This window comes from Aythya ferina (assembly GCF_964211825.1).
Source record: "Aythya ferina genome assembly, chromosome: 20".
Lineage (NCBI taxonomy): Eukaryota > Metazoa > Chordata > Aves > Anseriformes > Anatidae > Aythya > Aythya ferina.
In genome coordinates, this window is record NC_140318.1 from 10,689,767 (window position 1) to 10,707,003 (window position 17,237).

Genomic DNA, 17,237 nt, shown 5'->3' on the forward strand with positions numbered 1-17,237 from the left:
GCACGGAGGCTTACCACTGAGGAACTGCTCCAAAGGATGCAGCAGCACGGGCTGTGACCAGGCTGTGAAGCAGACTGAACCCTGTGTCCTTCCTTCTTTGGGGGTTTTCTCCAAAAAACTATATTTTGCACCTGAGAGTGGAAAGTCTTAAAGGTTGAGGAACTGTTCTTGGGCAAACCAGCATCCTAAACACAGCTGTTTTTTGTTTTGTTTTGTTTCCCCCCCACAATCTTCCTCAAAGTTATTACATGCATTGAACATCCTATTTGGCTTCGCGCTTGACCTTGGGGGACTCCTTGTTCCTCTCTACACTGTGCAGGAGGTGACAGAGCCTCACAAGTGCACTTTGCCTCCTGCCTTCCCACAACCCTTCTAAGCTCATTGGAAAAACATCTTCCCTTGCCCAACTTCACCAATTCCCCTGCCCCTTTGTTTTTATTTAGCTCTGTAATTACATTATCTGATTGTACAGCATTTTGGAATGAAATCTGCATGAAAGATATTAAAAAAATAAATTTCTATTTCGCAATGTCTTTGAAGCTATCTTTAGTCTGGGCAACCAGAATAAAACCAGTGCTTGACTCTTCACAAATTTTCTGCTTCGTGGAGCTCTTGGGAAAGAGGGCTTCATGGGCTGGGGCAGGGAAATCCATGAGTTCAGATTATTTTATTAATACTATTAATAACTATTTTTTGGCAGTGCTTCACAAGGGAGAAAAACACCAGGTATGCACAAGATGTAATTATGTTTATAGTTAATGCTGACTGTTTTCCATGGGAGAAAAAGCGCCATGTTTTTTTTTTTTTTTTTTTTTTTTTTTTTTTTTTTTTTTTTTTTTTTTTCCCGAGGAAAACAGCAAATTTTGCCGGGCAGCACCAAACGTCGCGAGGACGTGCCGGGGAAGCGCTCTTTCTCAGAGGGCGGCGGTGGCGGGATGAGTTTCACACGAGGATGGGGACTTGACGATTATTGTGAGAGACTTCTCAAACAGGGGGTGCCACCACGCTCCCGAGCGCGGGGGCTCCGCGCACAGCGGGCGCTGCCCACGCCGGCCGCGCTGCGGGGGACGCCGCCCGGGCGAGCGGGCGGCGGGGAGCGGGACCCGCCGCCAGCCCCCTCCCCGCCGCAGGCCCCGCTGCCGGCCCGGCTCTCGCCCCGCGCCGCCCGGGACCCCTCGGCTCTCGCCCCGCCGCGGGCCGCCGGCTCTCCGCCGCCCCCCGGAGCGGCGGCGGCGGCGGCGGCCGCGGGGCGCTTCGACGCCGCCGCTCGCCCCGCGGCCCCTCGCCGGCCGCCCCCGGCCCCCGCCGCGCCCCGCAGCCCGGGCCCCGCCGCCCCCCGCGGTGGGGCGGCGCGGCGCGGGGCTCGGCGCGGCCGGGGGCGCTTCGCCGGCCCCACGGCGCGGAGCGGCCCCGCGCCCGCCGGGCGGCGGCGGCGGCGGTGGTGCCCGTCGCGGGGCCGGGCCGAGCCGTGCCGGGGCCGCGCGGGGGCGGAGGGCAGCGCGGGGCCGGCCGGCGGCGCGGCGCGGCTCCCGCGCTGGGCCAGACTCAGCCCCTTTCTCCCGCCGCCGCTGGCTGCGAGCGCGCTGCGGCTGGAGCTGCCCCCAGAGCGGCTTCGTGATGGCGGCGGCGGCGGCGGCGGCGGCGCGGGCTCGGCAGCGGGAGGCGCCCGCCCAGCCCTGCGCGCCGCGCCGCTAGCGGCAGCGCCCGTGCCCGCGGCGGCCGCCCCGGCCCATGCCCCCGGGGGGAAGGGGGGCTGCAGCAGCCCGGCGAGCCGCCCACCCGCGCAGCGGGGGCATCGCCCCCACTCGCCGCTCCTGGGAGGGCGGAAAGCAGGCGGCGGCGGCGCCGGCATTGTGCGCGGCGGATCGCAGGCCCCGGCGGCGCGGGGCTCGCCTGCCTCCCGCCCCAGCCCCATGAACCAGCCGGACGGCTCCGCTCCGGCGGCGGCGGCGGCGGGAGCGCAGGTACGCGGCGGCCGGGCGGCGTGTCCCCGGGGGGAGGCGGAGGGAGCGGGGAGGGAGGGCGGCAGCCGCAGCCGCCCCGTCGCGGAGCCCCGCCGGCGGCGCTTTGGCGCAGTGCGCGGGGGGCGCCGCCGGGGCAGCCGGACCCGCGCCGCCGAGGCCTCCCGGCACGGCCCGGCCCGCGCCCCTCGGACCGGGGCGGAAAACAAAGCGGCGCCCAGCAGCCATGTCGGCGGGGACGAGCCGCCGGCCGCCTCGCCTCGCCTCGCCTCCGCGGCCCGGCCCCGGCCCCGCGCCCGCTCCCCGGCCCGGCCCGGCTCGGCTCGGCTCGGCCCGGCCCGGCGCCCCCGGCCCCGCGCTCCGGTCCCGTCTTTCTCCCTGCTGGAGCTTTTCCCCCCCCACCCCCCCCGCTTCCCCGTTCCCCCGCTCCCCTTCTCGATTTTTTTTCTTCTTTCTAATTTTCCTCCCAAACGGTAGTTTTTTTTTTTTTTTTTTTTTTTTTTCCATTAAAACGACGCCACCTAGAGGAGACTATTTTCGTAAATAAAAAAAAAAAAAAAAAAAAAAAAAGAAATTAAAATTGAAAAAAAAAAAAAAGAGGAAATATTCAGCTATTTCTTATTTTTAAGAAAGTTGGCGCCGGGCGGGGCGGTGCGGGGCCAGCGGCCGGGGGGGACCCCGGCACCGCCCCGCCCGGCGAAATTTTATTTTTGTCCCTTTGGAAGCAAAGCCGTGCTCGTATGTAAATGAAAATTAAGCTGGAATTTGAATGAATTCAGGTTTTTCTCTCCCCCTAACCTCCCACACCCCCCCCGGTTCTCCTGAAGGAAAATAAAGGCTGGAAGCAGCAGAGTGCTGGGGAATCCAACTCGTTCAAGTTGGAGGTGGGCACCTCTGGATTAACTGCAATAAAATGATTAGTTTGGGAAAGTGGGAGAATTGCTGTTACGGAGCAATTAAGAATTGTACTTCATTGTAATTTTGAACTTGCCTACCACAGTGTGCCAGAACGGGCTTTTGCTGCAGTGCTTAAAGTTATTTGTTTCAAATAAGGAGTTTTGCAGGAAAATTAGACCATAGAAAATTTGCTGTGGACACACCCAAATTTTTTTTTTTTGTGATTTTGGATTTCATGCAAAACTGCTCTTAAACAATAAGATTCTAAACACGGTCCAGGAAAACACGAGGACAAGCAAAATTAAGAGTCGAATGTCAGTTTTATTTTTGAATTTCTTGGCATTTCTGATGGTTTCTTCTGGCATAATTAAAACATAGTTTCCAGCATTTAATTTCCTACTTCATTTGTAAAGAAAAAATTTCCATAGTAGGTTTTTTTTTCCTTCTTTTCTTTCTTTCTTTTTTTTTTTTTTAAGCACATGCAGACTGTAACTACTCCAGATACTGTGTATCTTATAAATCTAGTATTTGCACAGGTTTATTATAAGGTCCGCCATGATATTATGAATGTGCATAATTAACAATATTGTGAAAAATTAATTGAAGATTTAGTGATTTTGATTTTTTTTTTTTAAACAGTAAATCTGAAGTGGCTTTTCAGGGCTCTGCCATGATATTTTTCACAATTTCAAAATCCTTTTTCTCCTTGACTCTTACTGCAAAGCCTTCCTGGAGTTTGAGATGAATTTTTTTTTTTTTTTAATTTGTTGTCATGTTCAGATTATTTTGCTGTTACGGGGAGCCTGCAAGTTTAGGACTGTGCACAGACTGGTTTGTTATTGTAGGGTTGCCCTTGAATACTGGGGTCTTGGTATTGATCTTTTAAAAATAAATAACAAAAGAGCTCTGAAACATGCATTGTTTCAATAAAAAGCAATATAGGAGAGATGCATGGCCTTTCCACCCAAAAGTGGGGGAGGGAGAGGAAGGGAAAGATTAGGTCAACATTGAATTTTACCAACCTTGACACAGTCTCCTCTCTAAAATGGGGACAAAATAGCAAGATGGCTGGCTCCACAGCTGCAGCAGTTCTTTTTTTTTTTTTTTTTTTTTTTTTTTTTGAAAAAGGCATTTTTAAATTTTGAACTCAGAAGAGTTCGTGGAGCTGCTGGGCACCCACCCTCAAATGTTGAATTGCAACTGGTTAAAAAAAATTAAAATTCAATCTGGAATGAATTTTTAAATCTGAATTTCAAACCCATGAAAAGTTTCTTCTGTTTTATTTCATTGTAACTTGATCTTTGTTTGAAATTAGGCAGCACTGGCTGAAAAATTAAAGGTTCTGAGGCTGTTTTTCACCCTGCTCCCCTTATTTTATTTCACATTTTGTGTTTCTTGGGGGGGGGGGCAGGGGGACAATGAAAAAATTTGCAAAGCAGGATAATTCTTTTGGGTGGAGGAGAAAATATTCTGAAATGTCAGCTTCATATTTTTATTTTTGTGCTTATTCCCCCCCCAACAAGGACCCACCCTCTTCCTGGATCTTTTTTAGCAAATAATAAAACAAGTACCACGGTTACAGACCTGCAGTGGTGCAGATAGAGTGGGGTGGCACATATGGGCAAAAATTACACACAATGCTCTAAATTGGATTAAACAATCCCGGAGAATATTTTATTCATGGTTTCAGCCAGGAAGCTGTAACGTGCTGGCTTTTCCATATTCTTATATGCCAAGAATTCCCTTCCTTGAGCTACCCCCCAGAACTTTCACCGACTCTATGATTATACCAAAAGAAACTGTTTAGCTGTAATTTTTTTTTTAAGGATTCATACATTTTTTTTTCCAAACAGAGAGCTTTTGATGCTGCTTTTTCTCTCCCTCTGTGCTCCCCCCACCATCACCCTGAGATCTGGGGAGAAACCCCGTGGCTGCATTGTAGGATCAGGGGGGTTATGCATTGATGGGTGCTGCATTTAATTATAAATAATGGCATATATTTGGTTTGGGGTCACAAATACCAGGTTTTTGTTTTATCTTTAAAGTTTATCATGGTCTCCTAAAATATCATTATTGAAATTAGTTTTTATCTGCCGTAACCTGTTTTAGTCTGTTGTAAGAATAAGTGAATTGTCTTGAGGTGGTTATTTGGGATGTGCTGTGTGTTGCACGTCTCCTCTGCAGAGATTTGAAATGCAAGGCAATAGTACTCGGTTGCAACTTGTGGGGATGCTGTCATACAGAAGGTGTGCGTACCGCAACCTTTACAATCTTTAACTCTGCGTATATCAGTTTCTTTTAAACAACGGCTTCCATTATATATTCCACTGGTGATGAAAAGCTGCGGTTTAGGTTATAATGGGTTTCTGAATCTAACCTTTCTGTGTGCTGGTGTCCTTCCAGGAGAAGCCTCTTCTTGCTTGAAAAATTTTTCATAATTTTTCATTGCAGTCTGCTTTCAGAGGATTTTTTTTTTTTTCTGGAAAGTTGATCAATATTTATCATTTTAAAAATTGCTGTTGGGCAGCCAGGGAGGGGGAGGGGAGGAAGCAGCGATACCAACGCCGCACTGGTGGCAGGACTGAAACGTGCTTTTGAAAAAGGAAAATTTTGCAAAAAGTACCCAGTCCTCAGCGAGGGATGAAAATAGACACAACATTATTAAAGTAGTAGATAATATTTACACAAGCTCAATATAAAATATTACGATCCTATTCGCATAACTCCAGAATAATTTAAATATGTATCACTGCCGTAATGGCACGCGTAGTACAGGTCTGGGTGCAATCACGTGGCTCTGGTGATGCACAGCCAAGTTTGCAATTATGCAAGTGCGGTAGTGAAATTAGGCTTCCAAAAATTAGAATTTTTAGAAATTTGTATTTTGTGCTGGAAACATGACGTAAGGCTTGTGCTGGGAAGGAGTTGGGGTTTGTGCCCTGAGGCCGTTCCATGGGCAGCTCGGGCGTCCTTCAGGTTTGGGAACAGGCACGGTGTCCATCCACGCAGGGCAGTGGGACAACCCAGCCCAGGTAACGTCCATCGCCCTGCCTGTGTGTGCGAAGCACGATGTGTGTACAGAGGGGCTGCTGGATCGCAACTGCACCTGCTGCTGCTGCCCAGGGCACTGCAGGTTACTCTAATTCACCTTCTGATCCCCATCAACAATTATTTGTATGCTAATTGTGCTGGGAGCTTTTAGGAGCAGCCTAACCTGCACAGCATTGGTCCTGCAGTGTGCAGGAACGTGCCTTTTGTGTCGTGGTGCTGGCAGGATTAGGCCCTGGTTGTAAGTGGTGGGAAAAGCGGTGGTAAGAGAGCACCTGGGCATGGGGACTGCAAGTGGCTGGAGGTTGTGGTTGCTCTTTGGTGACGGACACAAGTAAATGCTGCGGGGAGATACTTATTCCTTGTAATTTATCAGTTTCTGAGCTGTTAAAACTACAGCATTGTGTATATTTGGAATTGGGCGCTTATGGATTCAGTTTGGCCATACTGCATTTTCTAGGGAAGAAGTTTAATTTTAAAGGTCTTTTATGGATTAATTGCTAGTCATCTGCCTCCTTTTTGCTTTTGTTTGTTTCCTTGAATGTCTCTTGATTATTCTGTACTATGTGATGCCAATTTAGTGGTTAACTAGTATGCAAACTACATCTGGACGTGTTGACTTTGCATTAACAATCATTGATTTGTCTGGAGCAAGGGAATAGAAATGAATGATGCTGTTTACCATGGATAGTATATGAAAAATAACTGTTTGCAATGTATCTTTCATCAGTGGCATGCAGCTCTGGTGCAACTTGTCACGGCGGCTCTGCCTCATCAGCAGTCACGTGAGAGCTGAATTTTTAAGCCCTAGCACTTGGAGTGGGAAACAAACCCAGGAAAGCAACTGCACGTGGTGTATGGTGAAGGTGGTGACTGCATACCCGGCGTGGAAGAGGCTTGGCATGTGGCTCCTGGTCTCCTTGGTTAGCTGTTGGGATGGTGGAAGGAGGAGGGTACAGTTGTGGCAGAAAGGGAGGAGAAATAATTTATATATATACACACACATATATATATATGGAGCTTTTCAGTTGAACATTATAATCACCAGTGATAAGCGGTGGGTTGAGTTGGTGGGCTGCTTCTGTGACGGCTGAGGGCCTGCAATGCTTATGGCAGGAGGAGCACGGTTGGCTCCCATCCTTGCCTTGTCTTGCAGATCCCAAGATGTGCCTGCAGTGCATGTTCAGGTGAGTTGCAGGACAGGGACATGTGCTCCATGCTTTGGTCTTCTTCAGAAGAAGAAAGGGCTGAAGGACTTTCCCAAGGAGTGAGTCCCTTCCCAAGACACATGACGCCGGAGACATCAGACTGTTTATGAAGGTAGGGTTCCTTCCCTTGGTTGATGTTGGATATTCACACCTTGAATCTGTCCTCCTCCTCCAGTCTTGGGCCCTGTCTGCCATGCTGTCCGTAGGACTATGGTGGTGTGTGAAGTTGATTGTGAGCATTGATCTTCCTTTTGGGCTTGGGTCAGCAGCTTTGGTTCTTTGTTTTCAGAAATTGCTGAAATTGTGTTTGCCAGTTGGGTACTGTAACGATGGATATAGGTAGTCTCCTGTGATGTGGGTATCCTGCACTGACAATATTGAGCGTGTAAATGAACGTGGAGGTGTTGGGCAAGCTGCGTGATGGCTTTGTTGAGTTATTTGGGTTTTCCTTGTTAGAACATTTGTTGCTCCCAAAGTGAGTGGTGTCAAACATGGCAGAAGAAGGAGATTAATAAGAGAAATGTGTCCTTCATACTCCTTGAAAGTGTGGCTGAAAAGAAGTTTCTTATTCAGAGGTGTATACAGCACTGAGGGTATGAGTGGTGTAGAAGCAACTTGATATCAGCAGATTAGGCTCTGCACCTGTACTTAAACCACTTCTTTTGTGTCAATATAGAAGAGGTTTTATGCTCTACGTTTTTTTTTTTTGACAACTGATTGGCTGTTAACTCAGGTGTGTAACCCATCTGAATGCTCGTACTGGCATGCTGGAATCCTTTTCTCCAGCTGGGACATCTCAGTGAGTGGAGTTTGCTTGATGGGAACCCAGGTCCTCCCTGGGGAAGTCAAAGCAGCTGAACCCCTGAGCTTGTGCCTCTACAGGTGTAGAATGATCCAGATGATCCTGGATGAGATCAGGGCAGAGCTGCAGGCTGGTGATCCCACCAGGCAGAGACCAGACTTGTGGTGATGTGCTGCATCTGGAGAACCTGGAGCCTATGTGGCTGGTTTGCAGTAAAACTGCATGGCTGTCCCCGTGCTGAGGGCCTGGGGTGAAGGGCACAATGCTTGTCATTGGTGGGACCAGTGTCAAAATACCAATTCTGCTAGAGCAGCTCTTCTCAGGAGTCTTTCTCCTCTGTCATTATTTCTCTAACCTATATTGCCAAGACACTCCTTAACGTGTGCTTTAGAAAGGCTTAGCTGGTGCACTGTACCTGCAAAGATTTAATTACATAGGCAAGGCCTTCCTTGCTTGTAATTTACAGTACTGCTGTTTGTTTCGCATCTATATTTGGCTGTCATAATGTGAAAAATAATGCTGGAAGTAGAAAAGCAGTGACAAGATTTTGTGTATCCTGATGCCGGCTAACAAAGGGAAGATGCCAACATTGGTGTGTGGAGGAGGGTCTTGGGATTGTTGAAGCCTCTGAGGAGCCATCGTGTGTGGAGGGAATCAATACAAGTGTTTATGGTTATGTGTATGGTTATAGTGTCCGAGAGACTTGGTGTAGCGATGGAGGATGGTGAGGCTTGGGTACTGGCCAGGGCTCGGGCTGCAGACACAAGGGGCTCAGTGAACATCAGTATGCTGTGTGCTTTTAAACACTGGGGATGGTATTGCGTGAGGTTCAGCATCTCAGCAAGTGACAGAAGTAAAACCAGGGGTGCTCACCAGGCCTTCCTTCAGCTGCCAGCTGAGCAAGTGCTCTGTGGGCCAGATGCGGTCACGGTCCTGTGCTGGTGCCATGAGGCACCGCCGTGTCCTCACAGCCTTCCTTCATAATGCTTGTTGCAGTTTCATTTTGCTAGGTATATTCTGGCAACAAAATTTTTTTCAAAAGTTAATTTTTTACTCTGTGTGGGTGTAGGTGTCCTTTCCTGTCTGAAAATAACAACAGAAGTAAGTTTTCAGCAGAACTTGGGTTTGCTTGCGTTGAAGGCCCATCATTTAGGTTCTGCTTACAGTATGCGGAGAACAATTTTAATAGAAGTATTTAATTGCTTTAGGCCCATTTATGGAAGTATTAAACCTCGGTGTTCAGAACTTTGTGGCCAAAGCCAGCAGCTCTGTGGAGAGGAGAGCCCGGCAGGCTGGTGTGGGGGGAGCAGAGCAGGGTGGTGGAAGTGGGGGCACTGGGGCCTTGGGGTGTGCACCTCTAACCAGGGCTCGGAGGTGTGTGTGTTTTGGTGAATTGTCTTTCTTTTGTGTGCGACTATTTTAATTACTTGGCTACATGAGGGAAGAAGGAAACTCTCTACTTCAGCAGATTCATATGATTTCTTATCTTTAGACTGCTGGGTGTACTTTGGGAGTAGAGCTGAGATGACCCTGTCAGTCATGTGTGAACTGCCTCAGTAGAGCTGTACCTCAAAACCCAAGAACAGCCACAGGCTTCTGGGTGTAAATCTGTCACTTGAGGTCTGGTGCTCTTCAGTCTGTGAGTTGCAAATCCTGAGCTTTTAGCAGTGATCGTGATGCTCATAATTTGAGGGTGAAAAGGAAGGGTCATAAAGACAGGATAATTATTTGCTGGAAACAAAATACCTTCTCAGATTTCTGAATGTGTTTTTGAAACCCATGTAGGGAGGCACCGCTGGATTTGGGTCTGGTGTGTAGCAGAGGGGAACTGAAAACCCCACTGAGAGTCGACTAAATTCTTCTGTGCAGTTAGGTGATACTGTCAGCAGGAGCATATGTTGGGACCTGGAGATGCTCAAGCATGTCCTGGGGAAGGTGGTGGTGGCAGTGACGCATGAGATGGGTCAGGACTGATGTTTGGTGTCCTTGGTGCTGCGGCGATAGCGTGAGCTGGTGGGATCATCATGGGCCAGCAGGGATGTGGATGAGCTCTGCCTGCCAGTAAATGAATTAATAATTTAACAAAACAAAAACTTGTGGGTGTATTTTGACTCTTTGTCATACTTAGATTGTTTTGGGGCATGTGGCTTCTGATATCTGCTCATGGTTAATGCCACCAAGTCATACTAGGTATTTATCTGATGGAGGGATATTTTTGCCTCCTTATCTCTCTTTATTGTAAAGGCCTATAAATTCAGCTGGGTGGTGATAACAGCCATTAGAATTAGCGTTTTTCCTTCATCGTGTTTTTTAGGTTATTGCCAGAGAGAAAGCGTTGGAGGGGGACCTGCTTTGACGTGGGCCGGGAGGCAGAGTATGTCCGGAGCAAGTTTGCAGGGTTGGAGTTGCAGTGTGCGTGGTTTGGGAGTAGCCATGCAGTTCCCACTTCTGGAAGCGGCATGCAAGTGTCAGAGAGGTGTAGGCATGGGTCCATTGGAGCACCCTGCACTTACTGGAAATAGTCTTGCTGTTCATAAATGAGAAGAAACAATCCCAAGCTGACAAAAACAAAAGGCCTTTTTTCTGAAACCTTGTGTGGATTTAACTCTTTCTTATTTTTTGTAATGTCTTAATTGTTTTATTTGCTAAGAAGTAGATTTACTGAGAATGCTCCATTGCTTTTGGTTTCTAATAATGTTGTGTAGATACCAGTCACACATTATGAATGTTTGTCTAACTCGTATATGTTTGTGCTTTCCTCATTTTACAGAGAACTCTTTGGCCTTCCTATTCCAGCATAAACAGTGCTTGTGATTGTAGTTCATTATGTGATATTTAAAATGTATAAAATGAAATGTTCCTGTCTACCTTAAGCAGACATATGTCTACATTTCACAAATTAACCTAATTAAATATATATGTAGAAATTTATGATATTCAGCTCCTAGCATAAGATATGCAATTAGCATCCATGGAACCAGGAAGGAATTTTCCATTTGTGTCTTGACTTTTCCTCATAGAATGTGTTTTTTCTTGTGTGTGTTTTTTTCTTTCTTTCTTTCTTTCAATGCTTTAATTTTTGTTCAGCTTAGGAATTCACATAGGGACTAGTCCTAAAGGGATTTATGCTTGTGGTTAAATTTCCTCAAAAGGAGCTTTGACTGTAGTCAGTAAAATGGTACCTAAATCCTGCACTCCAGCCTATCCCTGTGAATGTGCAGGACAGAAGGATTTCGTTTTGTTAAGACAATATTATCATGAGCAAAATATCATTCTGGAGGAAAAATGGCACTAGAATATTTACATTTTTCAAGCCTCTTCCTTCCTCCTACCCGAAAATAGAAAAAAAAAATTATCTGTCTCCTCTGGATTTATGTAATTTTCAAGTGTTAGGCCAGCATTGTTTCCAAAACACACAGTCCTTCCACCTTAACTCTCTCTGTGGCAAGAGAGCCCTTGCGCAATAAATACAAGGAACATATTCCGTTAATATATGCTCTCATATAGAACTGTTCTGGCACCAGGAATAATACATTTTAGTTTCTTTTCTGCCAAAGTGTGTTTTTTTTTTTTTTTTTTTTTTTTAAGTTGGATCACACTATAATAGTTTGTTATATAAATAATCACGTAGTCTATTTTGCATCTCAATAGTTGAATGCATTTTATTCACAAAAAGCCTTTTTTCCCCCATAAACATCCCCACTGTTACCCAAAGGTACTCTTTCCTAGCAAAACCCACAAAGTGAATGACGTTCCCAGCTTAGCTATTTTAATGATCCCACAAACCAAAAAAAGCCGTAGGAAATTTTTCAAAAGCAAACTGCAGAAACATGTTTTTGGGACATCATAACTTTCAGACTTTTTGTCCAATTATTTTTGTTAGATTTTCCAAGTAGTCATAACAGCAACTGTAAACTCGAAGAATTTGGGACTGTTCTTTCTTTCTGTGGAGAAAGTTTAGGGCTTTTAAATTTGACCTGAAATGGAGCAAAGCTGACTCAAAGAGCATCCCTGAACAAAGCCACGGGGCTGTAGACCCAGCAAACATTCTGGCTCTGTTGCTAATTTCTGTTCGAGAACTATTAATAATTTCGTGCGAGGAAGGTGAGATGTTGGATCATAACCATTTTTCCCCTCTTGGACACCTCTGTGAATTCATCTTCCAGTATTTTCCTTTAACTTTCTGTCCTGCTGTGTTGCAGAGTCTCTATTTCGAGGCCCGGTGGAAATTTTGCTTTAAGGCACATCTCCAGACCGAAAGGTCTTTGCATGAGCTTTCTGCTCCTGCATTGTCTCAGGTTGGTGGTAGAGGGTTTCCCTCGCTGTCCCTGTGTTTTTTTTTTTTTTTTTTTTTTTTTTTAATGCCCTTTGCCGTAGGGGGGAATCCTTTTTATATGTGCTGGTCAGCCTTTAGTTTCTGCTCCTCCATCACCAGATGCTGAGTGGCAGCCAACTAAGTAAATTAGAAGACAGCATTGCAAACTCTTTTAGGTTTTCTTGTAAGCCTACAGCTTTGCCAGTGAGCTCTGCAGGGCAGGAACTGTCTTACATCTGTGTCCAGTGTAGCTCCAGGTATGGAACGGATGATTTATTAATAATAACTTTGTTTTCCAGTCTGGCAGGTATTGTACATCTGTTTCCTTCTCACCCCTGCTTCATAGCTCTGTGCTGACCCTTTGGAGGCTCCTCATGTTGCAGCCCCAGTGTGTGCTGCAGGCTCCTGTTAATGTGGATTTTCAGTAGCCTGGTGTTGCTGAGCGCCGAGGCAATGGTTTGTGTAATTGCAGCGTCTGCAATTTATTTAGGCAAATAGGAGCACGAAAAATATTTGCTCTTCCAGTTTTATTTCTGCAGTTGTTTTTGAGGTGGGACCACCAGAACTATGCACAGTGCTATGGATTCAGCGGTATGCGTTGGCACATTCTCTGTTCTTTTGCTAATAATTAGCTGCGTTTCACTTGCCGTGCTGGCCACCATCAAGTGCTGTGCTGACGCTGTTGGAGAAGTACCCTCAGCCGCTCCTCGTCTGCTTTTGTGAATGCTAATGGTTGATTTAGATGCCTTCATTTTGTGTATTCCATTATAGTTGCTTTTCCCCAGGTGTATTACTTTTCATATATCCATGTTGAATTTCATTCCCTTTTGTCACCTGCTCTCCTGCTTCATAAGATCTTTCTGCTGCTTGTCATGGTCCCCCTTGGCTTTGGATGGCCTCAACAATGTCTTCTGTCCACAGTCTTGGTTATCTCGTTCTCCTCATCCCTTTCTCTGCATCTCACTTGGTGCGCTGACCAGTCATCTGTCTGGTCCCCACTATGATATTGAACTATTCCTGCCCTTTATTTTCTGTCTTATTCAGTTGTTAGGCGATCAGAACATTTCTTGCTCTATCCTGTGCATATGACAGCATTGTGAGTGCACTCGGTGTAAGAGCCTTTGTAGAAGAAACTTGGCAAAGACTTGGCAATTCGGGTATGTTGCATCGCGCACTCATCCTTTCTATTTGCTCATCAACACTTTCTGGACACCCTGATAATTTTGTGAGTTGTGACGGCAAAGCTGTGTTGACTCCTGGTGTATCCTTTTTCTCTGTGTGAAGACAGATTTTGTTTCTAATTAACTGTACTAATTCTAAAATCAAGTTCTGCAGTTTGTAGTTCTTTGGATTTAGTCTATGACCCTTCTAAAACAGTGCAGTTTTAGAACTGCACTATTCTAAACCTACTTTGTGGGTTTTAGGTATCGAGGCTGATACGAGTGATTTTGTGGTACTAGGTAATTTTAATAGCTCAGTGCCTTTTAGACTTTTTGTTGGATACTGTCTGGCTCTGTTTTTTATTATGCTGATAATTTTTTTAGGCAGGTCTACATCTTTTTCCAGTGACCCTACAGTTTCAGGCAGATACTCTTGATCACTCCTGATGAAGGAAGGGTCCAGAAGGGGAATTTCTGAGCCCTTTCACATGCAAGCACTGGTGCAGAGAAGTTGAATTTTTATACTGTGGTTTTATCTTTCTTCAGTGCTTGATTTATACCAGACTCTGACTTCTGGTGCTTATGTGTTTGATTTTATTTATTTATTTATTTATTTATGTAAAATTAGTTTTTATTCCTTTAGCGACCTGTTTATCTCTCTTTTTTTTTTTTTTTTTTTCCTTTCGGATTGGAGTCTTATGGCTTTGAATTTAGATTCATCGAGTTTACATTCTTCCTTGAGTGTGTCTTTCTGTTCCTAATGGCCTTTTTCACTCTGCTCTTTAACTGTGCTTACTTTTTAAGAAGCCCCTTTGACAGTGATAGCCATCTTCTCCAAGTTCTCCACCTCACCCTTTTAACTGCTCCATTGATCTTTCTTTTAACAAATTCTCCCATTTAAGTACCCTTTTCTGTAGTTGAATCGGAGTGTAATGGACTTTGTGGTGCAGCTTTTGTGTTCCCAAGAGTTCTGGATTTGGAGCACGGGTGCAGGGCGGCAGGGCTGAGCTTGGTGGCTGCCTCTGGGTCAGGTTTTGGGGGTATAGGAGCAGCGGGACACCCGGCGGCCTCCTGCTGGTCTTCGAGAACGACGGAGCAGGGCTCATGGACTTGTATCTCCTGACTCGCATTTAAGGACACCATGTGGGGAGAGGTCAGATGTGGCCTCCAGAGCATCAATGCTGCATCAAACCAGGTTTCGCATTTGCTGGCCTCTGGGATTAACTGAGTTCTGCCGTTCCCGTCATTGTATTTCCTGCCCTTGTAAAGACCCGCAGCCTTCTGGTATTCTTTGACGTGCCCAAGGATGGTGCTGTCACCATCCTTCGATGCTCAATGGTGCTGGAGTTGTACCTGCCTCTTGTGGACGTGCTGTGGTCCCTACAGGTGCTCTGCCACCAGTTCGTGGCTGTGCACGCTCCTCAGCCAGCACGCCCAACTCGGCATGCCGACCTAACTTGGGCACAGATGGTAGTGCGCTGACTGCTGTTTCCTACCTGAATTTTAGAAATATCTGTAATGCTTTTCAGGGATGCAGTATGCTTATGACCTCATCAATAGAAAATGCTTTACTTAAACTGGGCATTCTCCTGCGCTTGTTGATTTTGTCAGGCTGTAGTTTAAATAGTCCTGTATGTGCCGGCATCTGTTTTCATTTTGGTTTTGTTGAAGTCCGGCTTTCCTGCAGGAGCTCCATCTCCTTTGGAGTAAGCCCTCCTTTAGCTCATGCCTTCAGACCCTCTGAAGCCACCTGGACCCATAATTGGGTTCTCAGAATTTCAGAAGAGGGCACCACATTGGTCCTGGGTTTTACTTTTTCCCAGTTTGTTTTGCTTCCAGGATCTGTTGTCTTCTGTGTCATTCATGTGCACTTTTCAGCCCCTGCTGTGAAACTAGAGCCACGTTCTGGTTTGGGGCTTGCTCTGAAGCCAGGCCCCAGCTTGCTGTGCACAGGGCCCTGCTCTCCCCTCTCATGCTGCCCCTCCAGCAAGCTCGCTGGGCTTGCCATGAGAGACTGGGGAGAATTAAAATAAGGGAAAAAAAGGAATAATAAAAGGAAGAGATGACAGTTATCCTCGAGTTAGAAGTTATCAAGCGCAGAAAATTGATAAAGGAAGTTAAAAACACAAGGGAAAAAATCTGTGACTGTCACTGCAAAGAACAGTAAGAAAGTATTTATATTAGGAACAAAAGAAATTCTAATAATGGTTTGTGTAGACTTATCACGACTGCGGAGAGGTAAAACGCATAATAAAGCAGAAAAACTAGACATGTTTAATAAATATTGCTGTTCCCTATTTGTAAAGAAGAGGTGTGAGGTATTCATAGTCCATGTGCAGAAGAGGTCTGCCATTGTTAACAGGGAGGGTGTTGAGCAGAGGCTGGGAAGTGGAAGAAGCATTTTCCAGCCGGCACGTACAGATGGTGCTCATGGGGGAGTCCTACAGGGGATGGATGGCTGCTGGGTTTCTTTATTTTATTTTTTTCTTTTTCCCTTTTGGGCATTTTGAGAACATTCCAGAAAAATTGGCAGATGCTGTTGCTGTACCACCTTAACCCAACATCAGTCTGGGGATGATGGAGCAAAGGAGCACATGAGGGAAGTGTTGGGAAAGAAGCAATGGGAATAGCAAACCACTTGAGCTCGTTCTTTGGCAGAAATGGTGGGGGGACATGTCGTGTGCTGAGCTGGCGAAGTGTTTTGGTGTTGGGCAGCATTTGGCTCCATCAGCTGCTTGTGGCATCACGCTCATGTGAAGCTGGTGCCCCGATGGTGCGGTGCTGCCTGCCCTGTGGGTCTGGAGCTAGAGGCACACTAGGGCCAATCTGAGGAGCTTTGGTGCGGTCAGTTGTAGGATTTGTGCACTGGGAGATACGATCTCGAGGGGGTGCCTTAGGAATGGGGAAAATAGAGAAGGAACAGAGATCCCAAAGCAGGCTTTAGGGTGGGAAAGGGACAATTGCTGCAGCAGAGGCAATGACACCACATCTGTGGGAAAGGGGTAATGCAAACCACGGGTGTGCAGAGCAAGGGAGCTATGTGAAAACCACTATTCTGTCTTTTCCTTTTGCTTGTGTGTTAATGCAATATCCCTATTTTCAGTTCTCATTTTTTTTTTAAGAGATGTTGAAAAGTTGGAGAAGACACAGACTGTGTGGCTGGAGTGAAGCAATTCAGGGAGCCAAGGAAATAGTCGTTGGTATTTGTTCTGAAATGTTTTGGGACGTGCACAGTATTTTGGGAAATTCTCTCTGGCAATAAGATTTAAAAAAAATAAATCACTTGTTGATTTTTATCTTTGTAGAGCCAGTTCTCCATGGATTTTAAAAATAAATAAATAAAAAATAAAAGGCAGGTACCAAAGAGCTCTTCATTTTAGCAGACCATGAAGCAAGGAACAATACCTGGAAGCTGAATACAAACATTCAAATGAAAAAATGAAGACACAAAAATATTTTTAAGAGTAGGAGGTGGAAATTTTGAACAGCAGGGGAGATCAGCCATTAGAGCAAACTACCAAGGGAAAATGTGGACGCTGCATATCTTGATGCTTTTGCTTATTCTCTGCATCTATGGAATATGTGTTTCAGAGTTTTCTGGCAGAGCTTAGCAGTTAGGCAGGGGAGAATTGCTGTTATGTTATAAAGAATGGCTATTCTGTGGTTTAAACAAAAGATCTCGCTCTCTGTCTCTCTCTTTTGGTGTCCTGTTTCCCAGTGTCCAGCAGCAGATGGTTGGGGAAGGATTATAAGGAACAGAGAAAATATTGAGTGAGCCTTTAATATACTCTCACTTCTGTCGAATAATGGTGTAGGGACTTACCAAGCCAGAGCCTTAGTCTGAAC

At 46.2% G+C, this 17,237-nt stretch overlaps 1 protein-coding gene across 11 annotated transcripts in view; it reads left to right on the plus strand.

Annotated features, from left to right (window-relative positions):
* The first annotated feature begins 530 nt into the window (after nucleotides 1-530).
* The window catches only part of ZNF618 (zinc finger protein 618), a 179,578-nt gene continuing 162,871 nt past the window's right edge, over nucleotides 531-17,237 (plus strand). For 2 of the 11 annotated variants that reach the window (XM_084494469.1, XM_084494475.1), the window contains exons 1-2: nucleotides 531-1,964; nucleotides 2,789-2,845. In XM_084494469.1, coding sequence (XP_084350595.1) covers nucleotides 759-1,964; nucleotides 2,789-2,845 — 1,263 coding nt within the window. In that variant the 5' untranslated portion in view covers nucleotides 531-758. The remainder of the gene's footprint in view (nucleotides 1,965-2,788; nucleotides 2,846-17,237) is intronic. The other 9 variants (XM_084494465.1, XM_084494474.1, XM_084494468.1 and 6 more) reach the window with 7 other exon arrangements.